The 15,229-nt window shown below is 41.8% G+C and overlaps 1 protein-coding gene across 2 annotated transcripts in view; it reads left to right on the top strand.

Moving 5' to 3' along the window:
• cnnm2b (cyclin and CBS domain divalent metal cation transport mediator 2b) overlaps positions 1-14,417 on the top strand; it is a 47,919-nt gene extending 33,502 nt beyond the window's left edge. The window contains exons 5-8 of one of the 2 annotated variants that reach the window (XM_039810100.1): positions 3,417-3,510; positions 4,701-4,763; positions 7,599-7,777; positions 10,611-14,417. In XM_039810100.1, the coding sequence (XP_039666034.1) occupies positions 3,417-3,510; positions 4,701-4,763; positions 7,599-7,777; positions 10,611-10,892 (618 nt within the window). In that variant the 3' untranslated portion in view covers positions 10,893-14,417. The remainder of the gene's footprint in view (positions 1-3,416; positions 3,511-4,700; positions 4,764-7,598; positions 7,778-10,610) is intronic. The other variant, XM_039810110.1, reaches the window with a different exon arrangement.
• The last annotated feature ends 812 nt before the right edge of the window (positions 14,418-15,229 follow it).

The following is a 15,229-nucleotide window of genomic DNA, read 5'->3' as shown; positions in this document are numbered from 1 at the left end:
GCGATAGAGTTACAACTATTTATTCAAAAGGGGATCAAAACAAGTTTTCAAACTATAAGGCTACATGAAGGTTCATGCCGATTTGACTTGTTGAATCGGCCAGTGGGCAGTCGGACTCAATGACCAATTACCGGAAATGACGAGTGGGATAAGCGACGAGCGCCTCTCAAAATCTGACGAAAATCTTTTAAACTGACCTTTGTCGATCTGAAATGAAGACAGATTCAGCAACTGCACAGCCTATTTCTCGCTTAAAATGTTTTCAGAAACACGTTTCGGTGAACTGTTTTCGTAAAATACGAGATCATATTCCGAACGAGCCGCCATTATGGTCTGGCTTTGAAATTCAGGAGAAGCCAGACCCACGTTACGTGTTCGTCCAATCAGCTGCCGGTTTTAATTTTTTGGGGCGACAATACAGATTAGCACCGCCTGCTGTTATGGAGACGTATTACGTCTCACGCACGCGCAGAATGTACACTCAAGTTGGCATCGCTTCGGTGTGTTCTGAGGCACTTTTTTGACTAACTCGGGGAGACTGATCAGTCCGACTGCCTTTTCTGCCAACGGTCGGTTGTCGGGTTGGTGTGTCAGTGCCTTTAGGAGAGTATCAAGTCTTTAAAAAGGCTCAAGATCAGGGGAAGTCTAACATCACTGGCGCTAAAGTGGAGTTGAAAGTCATCTATGAAAATACAACATAGAATAACAAATATAGTACTGACATTCACATACTTTGTATATTTCCCCTATCAGTCCACTAAGCCCTGGGTCAAATGAGGTGTGGGGTCACTATCATTAAAGGAACACGCCGACTTATTGGGAATTTAGCTTATTCACCGTAACCCCCAGAGTAAGACAAGTCGATACATACCCTTCTCATCTCTGTGCGTGCTGTAAAGCTGTCTGACGGATCCAGCGGCATCAGCCCATCACAGAACAGGCAGGTGAATGGTTCCAGTAATCCTACTGCTCCGAATAAGTGACAAAATAACGCCAACATGTTCCTATTTACATGTTGTGATTTTACATGTTGTGTTGTGAGTCACAGCGTGTACAAAAAACAACGTAAAATGAGACACAGCCATCTTCTAACCGTGAACAAACCGGGAACTATATTCTCAGGCGGAAGAATATAGTACTTGGGCGGAGTGATATGCTCGCAGCAAGCCTGTCTGCGTGTAAAGTCGGCGTGTTCCTTTAAGGATTGAGATTTGGAGCTATTAAAGGTGCTCTAAGCGATGTCACGCATTTTTTAGGCTACAACATTTTTTCTCACATACAGCAAACATATCCTCACTATCCGCTAGCTGCCTGTCCCCTGAACACACTGTAAAAAAAATGTGGTCTCTGTAGACAGCCCAGGCTCCACAAACGGCAACATAAACATAAACTGTGGCAACCTGCACCACGAAACATAACAGTGTTCCAGCCAATAACCGACAAGAAGGATTCGGGGGTTGGGGGGTTAATGCGTGGAAGGGGAGGGGACGGGATGAGGAGGAGGGAGGGTCGAGCTAACCTCCGTTTTGTTTGACAATACTTCGAACGTCAACAAGAAGTGACATCACCCAACATCGCTTAGAGCACCTTTTAAAGTGGATATATGTAACTTTCAGTTTGTGTTGATTCTAGCGGCCACTTTGGACAAAAGCGGTAGTGTTTTTACCACACCTGCTGTCGTTAAGATCTTTTCTTTATGGTGCTGTATTGCCCCACTGTAGATTACTGAGTTAGCGTTACCCGGGAGGTCACATCATTGCGATGAATATTTTGCAATCATTTACAATAAGATAATACGTTACAGGTGCATTTCTGCATTATAAGTGTTGCATACAGTAACTTAGCCTACTTTGGATGTAGCCTATCGTGAGCTAAACCGTGTATCACTGTCACTGTGTCACGAGCCAAAGCATTAAAGGAGAATTCCGGCCAATTTTTGCGTTAATCTTGATCGCTATAAATATGCGAGTACTTACGATTTAAAAAAACCCAACCTGAATCGGTCCTAGAAAACTGGAGTTCCTGCAGCTACCTCTATAAGCTTCCACTGAGCTAAAACGGCAGTTGTCGGGGCAAGTTTTAGACACAAAATGCAATTAAAATGTCTGTGCAACATGAACAGGGCCCTTACGTGACAACAAGATGCGTTTTCAACTCAGACATTGTTTAAATTCACCTACCCTGTCTCGATCCTGCCGGTAGGTAGCTCGCCCTGTTCAGATTAACGTAAAAATTGGCTGGAATTGTCCTTTAAGAGTTTGTTGTAGCAACCAACGTAATAATTAATTCGACTTATATGGCGCATTTCATGAAACCCACGGGCGCTTTACACAAGTATAGGGAAAAGAAATAAAAACTAAATGGAAGTCGGACGTAATTTAATGTAGGCCACTGACGTACAACATTGCGCATTGTAAAGTTATTTTATGAATCATTTACAATCCCGTAATTGTCTCCATCTGTTGAAAGCCCGACTGAGTGTGACTCGGGGTTTCGCCGTCGTCTTTCACTTTCACTTTTAGCTTTTAGTTGTTCTTTGTTTAATTTCCTTCTTTTCTGTAATGGTCCTGCCCCAGTATCAGCCATAACTACAACAAATAACTATGACAATAAAATTAAAATACAATTAGGCCTATATAAAGATCACTCACTCACACAGGCTTTTCCGGTGTTACGCCGAAATCTGTGACCCATAAGAATGTGTGACTATAGAGCCGGTCTAGCTACCGTAAATCATTTAATTACATATAGTTACATTAAAGCAGGGGTCACCAAACCTTTTTGAAACTCAGAGCTACTTCATGGGTATTGAGTCATACGAAGGGCTACCAGTTTGATAACAAATGTGCTCAGTTTAATTAGTTTAATATGATTATTAATGATTAATGATACTCATCTATGTGAAGACACTGATCATGTTAATGATTTCTCACAATAATTATCAACAATGACTGAACAAGGTGGGAAACGGATAATATCAATATTCAATTTTCATTTGTAGAACAGGCCTGAGGGCTACTCATGTGGTCCTTGGGGGCGACCTGGTGCCCGCGGGCACCATGTTGGTGACCCCTGCATTAAAGAATGGATTTTCTATAAGCAGTAAAACATAAAAAGGAAAGGAAAGGAAAGAGGGGGTGGCGGGCAGGGAGAATAAATATATCTGAGCTGGAAAAGTGGCAGATTTCGAATAGGGTGAAAGTGTAACTCTAAAGCTCTAGTGGAAATCCTAGATAGAAAGGGTAATTAACACAACAAGGCACTAATGCTCCAAACTGAAAATGTGCAATTGAGAGTTAATTAGAAATAAAAGAAGTGTAATAATCATTATATATTATTCTTGGTTTAACATGTGGACAAAGTTAAAGAGCATAGTTTGTTGACCTCTTTGTCGCCTCTGGATCTTTCCGTCACAGGGGAAAGTGGAGGTGGAGGCAGGAAAAGAGGGGATGAAGTTTGAAGCGGGGCCGTTCTCCTTCTATGGGATGCTGGCTCTGACAGCCTCGCCAGGTAAGATCTCTAACCAGCCCACCTGGGTTTGGTCCAAAGTCAAGTCAAGTTTCTCAGAGTGTTATAACAAAGATTTTTGTCAGTTAAACATTCTGAAAATATCCCATTGTATTATAACGTTATTTATTTTTGAGTAAACTATAAGAATGCAGCTTTGCATGCAGGTCTTCTCTTTTTTATGAAGATCTAGGCCATTCCTATTGGACTCCACTGTAGCTCCAATAAAAACAAGTCACAAATAGAGCTGGGCACCAAACCTTACTGCTTTTTTTGGTATTGACTATAATGTATTCATAGCACCAAGTATCAAAAACTGTCAAGTACCAAAATACTACTTTTTATTTATTCTTTTCTCAGACAATTTCTTTTGCCAAGTTTTGCCAATTTTAGACTGTATTATGTTTCAGCAAAGTTATTGTACAGCTGCTTCTGTTTGTGCTTGTGATAACATTTAACATTTGAGAACTTTGGCTCCTTGTGTCGAATAAAAAAATGGCTTTTGTAGAGAAACACGTTTACATTCCTTAAAGTATAATTAAAAAAAAGGACAGTTTTTCTCTCGGGAACGCTGGTATTTTATCAACACTTGTATTGAGACACATAGTATTTGTTCAAATTTCAAGATCAGTACACATTGTGAAGATATTAGAAATAATTTTAGCAGCAATAAATGTAGAACTTGCCTTCACCACTGTCTGCATTCACATTATCCTTTGTGTCACCAAGCCGGCAAAGTACAGATCAGTTCAGGACCTTCTGTGATTAAAAGCCTACATTCTCTTCGATGAATGTTTATGAATACCGCAGTGACATCATGAAAAAGCGTCACCTAGTGATCCTCTCAGTTCATTCATAAACTACAGTACTATTCTCAGCCCTTTTCAACCTTTCTGATTCACATTGGTGGTGAGATCTGAGAGACACCTACTGGTGAAATAGTAGAATGACCTTCCTGTCATGTGTGCAGGCGCTCCGAAATCAAATACTTTATGAAAAGACAAGTGTTGCTGATGCTTCTCTACCAGATGTGTGTGTGTGTGTGTGTGTGTGTGTGTGTGTGTGTGTGTGTGTGTGTGTGTGTGTGTGTGTGTATGTGCACTGATTATGTCTATACTTTGACAGACTCTCCTCTTTCTTTTCTTCTTCTTTTTTTCCATATCTGGTATCTTCTTTCTGTCCCACCCACCCAGTGCCTCTGTCCCTGTCTCGTACATTTGTGGTCAGTAGGGCTGAATCATTAGCAGGATCTCCAGGTACTGTTGCCTTTTCCTTTTATGACACCATACTAATACCATCCCGTTTACTAATAAGATGTGAGAGTTTTGAAAATAATAATCACGTTTGTGCTAAAAACTGAGATTGTTTTCCAAGTTTAACCCTGCATGCTCTGTGTATGGTCGTTTTGAACCTCATCGTCGAGTAGTTTTTTTGTGACCAGAAAAAGGGGTTGATGCCTGAAAGTCTGTTTATACCCGAATGCAACATGCACTGTATATTCATGCATGTATAAGTGAAAGAGAAAGCAGGAGAGAGGAAAACCGATTCAGAGACTTAACACCCTCATCCCCTGAGCCATTAGTCAAGTGGCTGAATGGTGTTAGAGACTGGAGGCCCCAGAGCGGACCCAGGCTCCGCCCTGCTCGCCCCTAACCTTTAACCCTCTGACTACATAAACAAGACCTACAGTTACAGCCCCCTGCCGGACACCGCTGAGAGCACATACAAAGACATGCACATACACATATGTTCACATGCACAGGCACATGTACGCGAAGCGCACACACATAACTACGGACATGCTGCCACAAACACAAACACACCCACATGTATCCGGAAATGCAGTTGAACAAATATGCTCTATTCCTCTCTTTAGCAGTGAACTGCAGTGCACCTCTAAACATTTTTTATTTCCACCCAGTTTGGCGCCCCGCTGCGTTTGAGTGTGTCTGCATGTACGTAAATGCATTATGTGTGTCTCCTTAACACACCTTTGTCTTTTTGTTTTGACCTGACCCCTGCGGCCCCTAGAAAGTGGAGTACTAATCCGCAAGAGTTCACATGCCAGGTCTTTGGCCCACTGCGCTCGGTCCAAGCACACACACACACACACACACACACACACACACACACACACACACACACACACACACACACACACACACACACACACACACACACACACACACACACATACTCCAACATGGGATTACATACATTCCAGTCGCGTAGTAGCATTAGCGTTGGCCAAGCCGTTTCCACTTTGTTGTGTGTGATTTTCACTAGGCTTCTTTAAGAAGTGGAAAACATAATCTGGCTTTAATTAAAAAAACCAAGAAAAAAAAAAAAACAGAACAAGTCTTGTATGTGGTCGCACATTGATGGAAGCAGCATCACTGGAGACCACTGACTCAATACCTGCTGTATTAAAACCTCCCCTCACCTAAAGCTTTACGTAGAAATTAGATTTCCATACATCACAGCAAGCATCTTTGCTTATGTCTAACACTTAAACACTGAAAAATGTCACTAATACACAGGTGCTGCTGAAGCTGTTGAGCAGCTCAAGTAGTTTTAGAGAAAATTGTGAGTTAGAGCAGGTAGTGCATCACAAGAGTTTTTGTATCTGTAGGTATCAAAATCTGCAAAAGATGTCTAAATAGATGACGTACTGTACTTACTACTGTGATGATTAAAGCTATAGTGCGTAGTTTCTGTCGCCCCCATGAGGAATTCTAAGTAATCCACATGATACAAGCCTTTTGTGATTGTGCACCGCCCCCACCCCTCCTCCAAGCAGTTGCTAGTAGTAAAGGAGGATACGGGGGATTAAAAAAAGATGATGGACTCTTCAGAAGAGGTCATTATCTTCACTCAAGCTTCTGCGCAGGAAAGTCAGGGGAGGACACAATCTTCTGAACATAGTCATACTGAGAAATACAGAGAGAGTTTTGTGGCAATGGCTTGAATGTAACGCATGTTCAATAATATCAAACAGTTACGCACTAAAGCTTTAACAGGTTCAGGCTATGATTAAGTAGAGCGCCACACCAGACAAAACTATCGATGAATAGCAAGTGTCAGAGCAGTAGGGATGTGAAAGACTAACAAGTGATTGATGACTGGCACCTCTGTTTATTAACAAGAGAATCTACAGCCATGCTAACATGCTCACAGCTAGCACTAAACAAAGAACAGCTGTGGTTGATGGGAAAACATCAAGCATAAAACATTGGAGTATTAAAGTATTGGACAAATTGACATTTTTTTTACCTGATGATTTTGACCTGGTGATCTAGAAGAAAAGTCAGAGCAGTGGGGGAATGGTGATGGAATGCAATAGTATCCATGTAATAGTCGTGAAGAAATGTAATTGCAAAGCCCCAAAAGTGAACCTCATGGTGGCACTAGATCAAAAAATATAAAATAAGAGGACTCATCGTCGGGGCACCACAGCTATCTGTACCATATTCCATGGCCATTCATCTGATAGTGAATGAGATATTTCTGTCTGGACCAAAGTGGTGGACTGGCTGACCAACAGACCAACGTGGCCATCCAGAGCCATCCTGCTGGTGTGGCTAAAAATGAGTGTAAAATGAGAGCTGCGAATTCTTACAGCCAAACAAGGTCACGTTAACCCTGCACAGTCCTCACCTTGTTCTCAAATTCTGCTCTCTGATATGACAGCACCAGAGACACAAACAACAACAGGAATACGGAGTAGATGACAGCCCAGCACGTGAAGTGTGTGAGGATCCCCTTATAATGAGTTCTAGCAGAGAGTAGACTACGACGGTCTTTGTTGCTGTATGAATGTAGTTTTGGGGGTTGTTTTGTTTCTGCATGTCTTAAAGCAACACTATGTAACTTTAAGCTGCAGCTGTGGTTCCAATGAGACAACCTGTAGGGGGACCGAAGCGGGAAAAGTTACATAGTGTTGCTTTAATAAGTTCTGGTTGTGAAAGAAACACACAGTCACTGAAACACAAAGAAAACAATCTCTAATAAGCTAAAAGGTTGGAAATATTTTTGGATTACTACTGGTTAGGAGTCTAACTGTATTCTCCTCTTCTATCACCTCGCTACAGAAAATAAATCTCCTCCACGGCCGTTCGGACTCAACCACTCAGACTCCCTGAACAGGAGTGACCGTATAGACGCCATCACCCCGACTCTCGGCAGCAGCAACAACCAGCTCAACTCCTTCCTGCAGATCTACGTACCTGACTACTCAGTCAGAGCGCGCACAGACCTGCAGTTTATAAAGGTGAGAACCAGTGGGGGAATGTAACTAAGTACATTTACTCAAGTACTGTATTAAAGTACAAGTTTGAGGTACTTGTACTTTACTTGAGTCTTTTGTTTACATGCCACTTTCTACTCCTGCTCCTACTCCATTTCAGAGAGAAAAATAGTACTTTTTACTCCACTACATTAATCTAACAGCAGACTTTTGCACACAAAACACACGTAGTTTATAAAATACAATGTTTTATTATAAATTAAACTACCCAACAGTATACAGGCCTACAAGTACAGCTGAACTGATTGAAGCTGATTGAACACTTGGTTGATCGACAGAACTGTTGGGATCATTTCCAGTTTCTAAAATGTGAGGATTTTTCTGCGTACTTTTACTTTTAATACTTAAAGTACATTTTCCTGACGATACTCACATACTTTAACTTAAGTAACATTTTCAATGCAGGACTTTTACTTGTAACAGAGTGGCAATAGTACTTTTACTTAAGTAAAGGACCTGAATACTTCTCCCACCACTGGTGAGAACACACAGATGAGCAAGGAAGGCACACTGAGGCTCATGTGTATACATAGATGCTGATATAGAAGATTCTTGCACATGGCTACTTGGTAAATCATTAATTAGACTGTTAAAAAGGGATTAATGAAAATGTCTAATAAGAGATCTGACACGTGAAGACTGACAAATCAACAAATCAATCCATAAATCATAGACCACATTTCAAAGCAGTTTAATAGTTGGTATTTACTTGGACAATAAAACAAATGATTGATGAAATTCTGTACAAATTAAAAGCTTTGTGTCAATAATTTGATCAAATTAAGAATCATTCATTATGGAAAGAATAAAGTTTCCATAATGTATCAATTCATTTTATATCCATTTTTTTAATCCCCTGAATTCCCAAATGAATATTTCAATTTGTTTATCAATTTGGCAACAAAGTTTTATTAAAAGAAATAAAATAGAATTACCAGGTGAGTTTAAAGCTGCACTTATCAATCTTTTTATATAAAAAAAATTAATTAAAGCAACATTGCGTAACACTGGACTTTTTTTTCTTTGCAATTTAGTGCCCCTACAGTTTTCAGAGTGCAATTCATTTATACACCGTTGTCGTAAATATAGACCGCTGTAAACGTGCATTTCTTGATGATTACATTACTTAAAAAAAAAGAAAACTAGCGAGTCGACAACTTTGCTAACACAGCCAAACATAAAGCATGTGCAACAACACGAGACTAAACCAACCAGCTAATATTACTAACTGGTTCGACAGCAAGATGGTCAGCTCGCCATCTGTCTTGCAGCCTTTTATTTCGCAAAGCTCTCGCCAACAACTAAAAGCCCGTCCGAAATTTACACTTGTCCCGAAGACCTCTTGCTTGGTCACTCTCTCCTTTTCTCTTCTTAGCTTCCTCCGTCAACGTCCTCTTCGGTCTCTTCGCCTCTGCCATGATGTCTGTAGCGGCTGCTGAACCCGGTTCCGTTTGCCCGCTTGCCCGGCTCCGGTTCTGGCACTACACTGGCGCCGCCAGCATTCCCCCCCGCCCCGGGGCTGAAAGCCTCCTCCTCCCAGCGGTCCAAAGCTACTGTGCTAGCGGTGTAAACATCAACACTCCCCCCGTGCTTTGACCTTCCAGTCCCGTGCAGCACGGCTAACTGAGCTAACAGATAGCAGCAGTTAGCGGTTAGCCTGAGTAAAGCTTTCTGTCCATCAGGAAACTCCCTAAATCCCTGAGAGTCGAGGCAGCTGGAGGATATCACAGAAAACCAGAAAACTATTTTGTCCATAAAAATATCATCCAGTTTCACCAAAATCAGTGGTAGTGCCGTAAAGCGGTATGCACTTCGTGGGAGATCGTACCCGCTCGCCAAAGTTACACAGTGCGAGAACAGGCGATCAGGGCCCAAAAGTGGGACTGCCAGAGGCATCATTCTCCCTACTACAAGTCAGTGTAGCATAAAAATGATTTTGAAGCCCGCTCTGCAGGTCCCTTCAGCTCTACGGATCGTTTTAGTGTCTTTCAGCTCCCAGTTTTGGTTTTATGGTCCGTAACGTTAATGTTTTGCTTCACTTTATTCATCTCATCAGTGTTTTTTCAAGACGCAGCAGCTCTTAAAACAACTGTATACTACCTGCTACGCATAAAACAGCGAGCACAGTTAGCATCTAGCTGGTTAACATAGAGGAAGATTTAGGCAGCTTAAAGAGATTTTTCCCTCCAGAGTTATTGGAGGCTGAAATCTGAGCTAACAGAGAGGGAATATTGGACTTACATTCATCAGGTGGCCTGAAATACGACTCCAAATGAATGCTAGTGTTGCTGCTGGATGTGTAAATAGGTGATAATAACATGTCAATATTGTCTTTTGTTCTGCTGCCCCCAAATGGCCAAACAACTCAATTAATGCTTAAAGTTAAAGATAAATTTGAACGATAGCTGTTTTATCAGTTTGTATCTTGTTGCAATCAGATGTTTCCTCGTGTACACATCCATCCACATCACTCTGGGGCATTTAAGCAAAACTAGAGTGCTAATCGGCTGACAGCTGACATGGTTGTCTTTGCGCCACCTCTGAAACTTATCCCCAAACCAGCATACCACACATAAATACACACATGCGAACAAATGAAACAAAGGCTTAGGATAAAAATACGTTTTCAGAAGCGATATATAGATTTGATATAGATACTGATTTGGCAAGTCTAGGGTTGTCGGGCAGGTCACTCTGGGATGACCTGCAGGTACCTACCAGCCCTACCAGCCCAATCAAGCCCAACCCTCTGCTGTGACAATTGACCTCATCATGCCTCCATCCTCTGTTTTCCCAGGTAACACGCCAACAGTACCAGAACGCGGTAATGGCGTCACGGATGGACAAAACTCCCCAATCGACAGACAGTGAGTTCACTAAGATCGAGCTCACGCTGACGGAGCTGCACGATGGAGTGGAGGCCCCCGCGGTCGTCACCACCACAGCCAGCACCACTGGCACCACCCCTGCCGTGTCCGTATCCGTGGCCAACGAGACTTCCTACCTGCTCAACCAGCAGCAGAACTGTGTGGGCCTCAGCAGGAGCAACCACAGCGCCCACAACGAGGGACCCATCTAGCCCCCGCCGAGCCCGGTGGAGACCCCGACCCTCCACCCTGTCTCGTGGACACACGGAGCGGTGGCGTAGATGGAGATGAGGGAAAATGGGGGAAGCGAAGGCGGGTGGAGGGTTCTGCTCCAACCAGTAGCCCCCGGTCAGTCAGTCAGTCAGTCAGTCAGTCAGTCAGTCAGTGGAACCCTTTCATGGAGGGGCAGTGGGGAAGACGGGTGCTGCGTCACCCTGAACGCCCCAACCTGAACGCTGTCAGAATCCCTGCTGTACTACACCCTCTTACAGAGGGTGCACTCGGACAGTACCTGTGACTGAGCTTCTATTTTGGGACAATCTGACACTTTCATAGCGGTGACTTGGACTAGAGGACGACAGAGTGCATGCAAACCCTGTCCCTTTCCCCTAAACACAACCACACACACACACACACAACGTAACGCAACACTCGCTGTATTTTCTCCTCAGGCCAAAGACTTTGGTCCCCCCTTCTAACACTGGACACAGACTGTTTTCGCTCACATACACACATATTCAAACAGTCACATTCCCATATACACACACATTCGCACACGAACACGCACACACACACACACACACACACACACAAATGCAGCTTCCCCACCCGTGAGTCTTTCAGGGATGCTCAGTCATTGTTGATCCCATCAGCGAGGACTCAAACCCAAACAAGCAGAGAGAACGGTTGGTCAAAGACTGCACCAAAAACCGCTTTGAAAGAATCCGTTAAACCACGAACCAAGAATGTTTTCCTGTATTTATTTATTTTATAATATTGTATGTATATATGTATGCGTGGAGACATGATATGACATAAAGTGGCATACGAGCATGCACAAGCATGTACACAAAGGTGTACGTGGGGCAAACGTGTCATATCAAAAAGGACATGCTACATATATGGAGACAAACATCCATTCATGTATATGAGGGGGTGAGGGTCTTTTACAGATACAGTATGTATATTACAGATCTTGTTATTTTTACTATTATCCTAAATCAGGCTTATGGTACACTATCTTTTTCACCTTTTAAACAATCACACTATTGCCTTTAAGAGAAATCATATAATTAATTATTTTAACAAAGTGCAATGAACAGAAATTTATTTAAGAGATGATTATGATAAAAAAAATCACTGTATTATAAATTGACAGATATATTTGTATGTATGTACTGTATGTATATGTATATTTGTTTTTTGAAAAATGCTAAACTGCAGCCATCCACAAGCAAAATTGTCCTTAGTCAGTCTCTCTTTCTCCTTGTCTCTTTCATGTTTTTGACCTCAAACACGTCTACTATACGTTCATGTGGGAGTAATGATGCCTGGACTATTCACCACGGTGTAGGGGGGTGGGGGGGGGGGGCTACCAGGTGGTGGAAGTGTCAACAAAGCACCTATGCATGTGGAGGCTATGTGTCTTATTTTTTATTTTTTTTTGCCAATTTTAAGCATAATCAAACTTGATAATTGCACAGTATTAATGACCTCATCTAACATGTTGAGCATCATCAACGTCACAAAAAGTAACCTCGACATTAAACATGTCCATGAATGATACACAGCTATGCCTTTCCACTGTTTATGTGTGTGAACGTGTTTTTTTATTTTATTTTTTATTTTGCATGTGTGTCTACAAAGCATAGGCCGGCAGTTCAGTTCATATAAAGGCTATTTTTTGACAGCAGTGAATGTGAAAGAAACTAGACTTTACTTGTTTTGGCTCCCCACACAATGCAGATAATCCATGTTTAATAATTCTTGAGTTAATTCAGATCAAAATCTAAAATATTCCTCACAAATGTTATGTTATTAAACAGATATTTATACTGATTTTATCTTAGAAACACTGTAGCCATATATGCTTATTTTTCTCACAATTTCAAGATCACACAATTAAAGAGTAGTTTGACATTACTGGAAATAAGCTAAATTGCGTTCTTGCTGACAGACAAGAAGATTGATACCACTCTCGTTTCTCTACTTTACGTTATGAAGCTACAGTCAGCAGCCAGTTAGCTTAGCCTAGCATAAAAACTAGGGGGGGGGGGGTCCACCGGTTTAAATAAATCCACCTACCACCATCTCTAAAGCTCATTAATTAGTCCAGGAAGTCACTGCTCCGGGCCAAGAAATAGTCTGGCACATAACCCCCTCGAAAAACCACAACTTGTTGTTTTTAAACTTAATGTTCTGCACATAAAAAGTTGTGATTTTTACAGTGTTACATGACTATTTCTTGGACTTCTGGAGAGACTGGAGTAGTTAGTAATCTTTTAGTCTGTATATGCTAAACTGAGCTAAGCTAAGCTAACATCTCCTGGCTACTGCTTCATATTTAACATACAGACATTAGAGTGGTCTCAATCTTCTTATCTAACTCTAGACAAGAAAGCAAATAAGTGTAAATGTTAAACTACTCTTTTTTTTATTTTTATTTTATTAGATTTTTTTTTTTTTTTTGCTTTAGTACCTTCTTGCCCTTATTGTTTTACCTCATAAAGACAGGAATGATTTTGAAGATACTGTATTGCTTGGAATTTTTCCTAAAGCTACACACACACACACACACACACTTCTGTAGGGGTGTAGAATTTTAATTATTTCGCTAAACAATTACTTTGATTGCACTTCCAGGCCTGTTCATTAACATTCTATGTACTACTGTGTGCTGGAAGTTTTCTGGCCACCTTACAGACAGCTGAATTCTTTTAATATTCAGTTGCAGTTTGTAACCACTGGTGGTCGCTGTTTCCACATGTAATCCAATGTGTGTGTGTGTGTGTGTGTGTGTGTGTGTGTGTGTGTGTGTGTGTGTGTGTGTGTGTGTGTGTGTGTGTGTGTGTGTGTGTGTGTGTGTGTGTGTGTGTGTGTGTGTGTGTGTGTGTGTGTGTGTGTGTGTGTGTGTGTAAAGGCCCCCTGAAAACAGCACACATGGAAAAACAGCCTTTCCATCTGCTCAGCCATTAGGGGCGTCTCGGTTGTATAACCAGACAGAGAGTACTTCTGCATTGTTTGCAGCTGTGTTCGTTGTTGTTAATTGTTCACTTGAAAGTGCTCCGATGCAGCAGGCCCGCTCCTGCTCTGCAGGGACAATCGCTCCAGAGGTACAGCCAATGAACGAGGATCAGATTGTTAAGATTGTGCTTGGGACACTCATACTCTGCTTCACAGACTTCAGTGCCTGACAGGAGAACAAGAGGCACGATGAAAGTACAAAAGCCCAGGAACAGGAAACACATCCGCTAGCTGTGACTGGGTTATTTCAATATTCTGTTACACACACATTATCTTTTTCCTCTCACACACACTTCATCCTCGGCTGAACACAAGATTATCATCCTTCCATTATGTGAATGCTTTGCAGGCGTGTGTTTGACTGGTCTTTTTGTCCATCCCAATGCTGCTATTGTACCCATGTGTTGTCCATAATGCTTCTTCTACCTTACGACAACATTCCCATTGCCTCCTCCAGCTGGTGGTTTAATAAAAAAGTGAATGATTAACAGACACACAGTTGATGTCAAGTCAATGTACTCAATTTAAAGCTCTAGCCTACTAAATGTTTCTAAAGCCTCTTTTTTTTTGGTATGCTTTAGCAATAAAAACGGCAGGTTCCTAAATATATGATTTTCTTCTGACTAATATACACACACTTGGTAATGATACTCACACCAGAGAAGTTCAAATATAGGAATTACAAATTCAAAGTTGAGTTCCTAAGCAATGAAATGCGCTATAATTCAATAAGACACACTCTGGGGTTTTGCTGCTACAGCCTTACTTGGTCTGGTATAGTCTGGATCAACAGAAGTACATATCCAGGATCAAGCCTGACATTTGCCCCTCACCTTCCGCTCTCTGTGTGTTGCTGTTCCTTAAAATCCCTTTGATACGGGAAACAACTAGCCTGACAAGCCAGACCCACGTCCCCTGGCTGCAAATTACATTTGCTGCCGCTAGGGTGCGTCTATAGATTTCTAAGTTAGGAAACAACAACAAACTTTGAGCTAGCGAGCTAAAAGCTGAAAAATGGCAATTTTTAAAGAAAATTAGGATCGTGCTGTAAGGCCGGCCTGCTTTGTTCTTTCAGTGAACGATTGTAAAGATTTACAAGGAACAGGTTTACGGCGTTTACAATCTAACTGGGACATTTTGGTAATGATCAGTGGGGACTGCTAAGGACGATTTACACAGCAATTAACACCTCAGGAAGAATAGCACCTGCAATGCAGGAGCTAATGAGGATCCTAAATAAACAAACAAACAATTAATTAAAATGCCACAAGGTGAACCTGGAGTCTAGTAAGTGCCCACTGTGCCC

Source organism: Perca fluviatilis, chromosome 1 (genome assembly GCF_010015445.1).
Source record: "Perca fluviatilis chromosome 1, GENO_Pfluv_1.0, whole genome shotgun sequence".
Lineage (NCBI taxonomy): Eukaryota > Metazoa > Chordata > Actinopteri > Perciformes > Percidae > Perca > Perca fluviatilis.
This window is presented reverse-complemented; position numbering and strand designations above follow the sequence as displayed.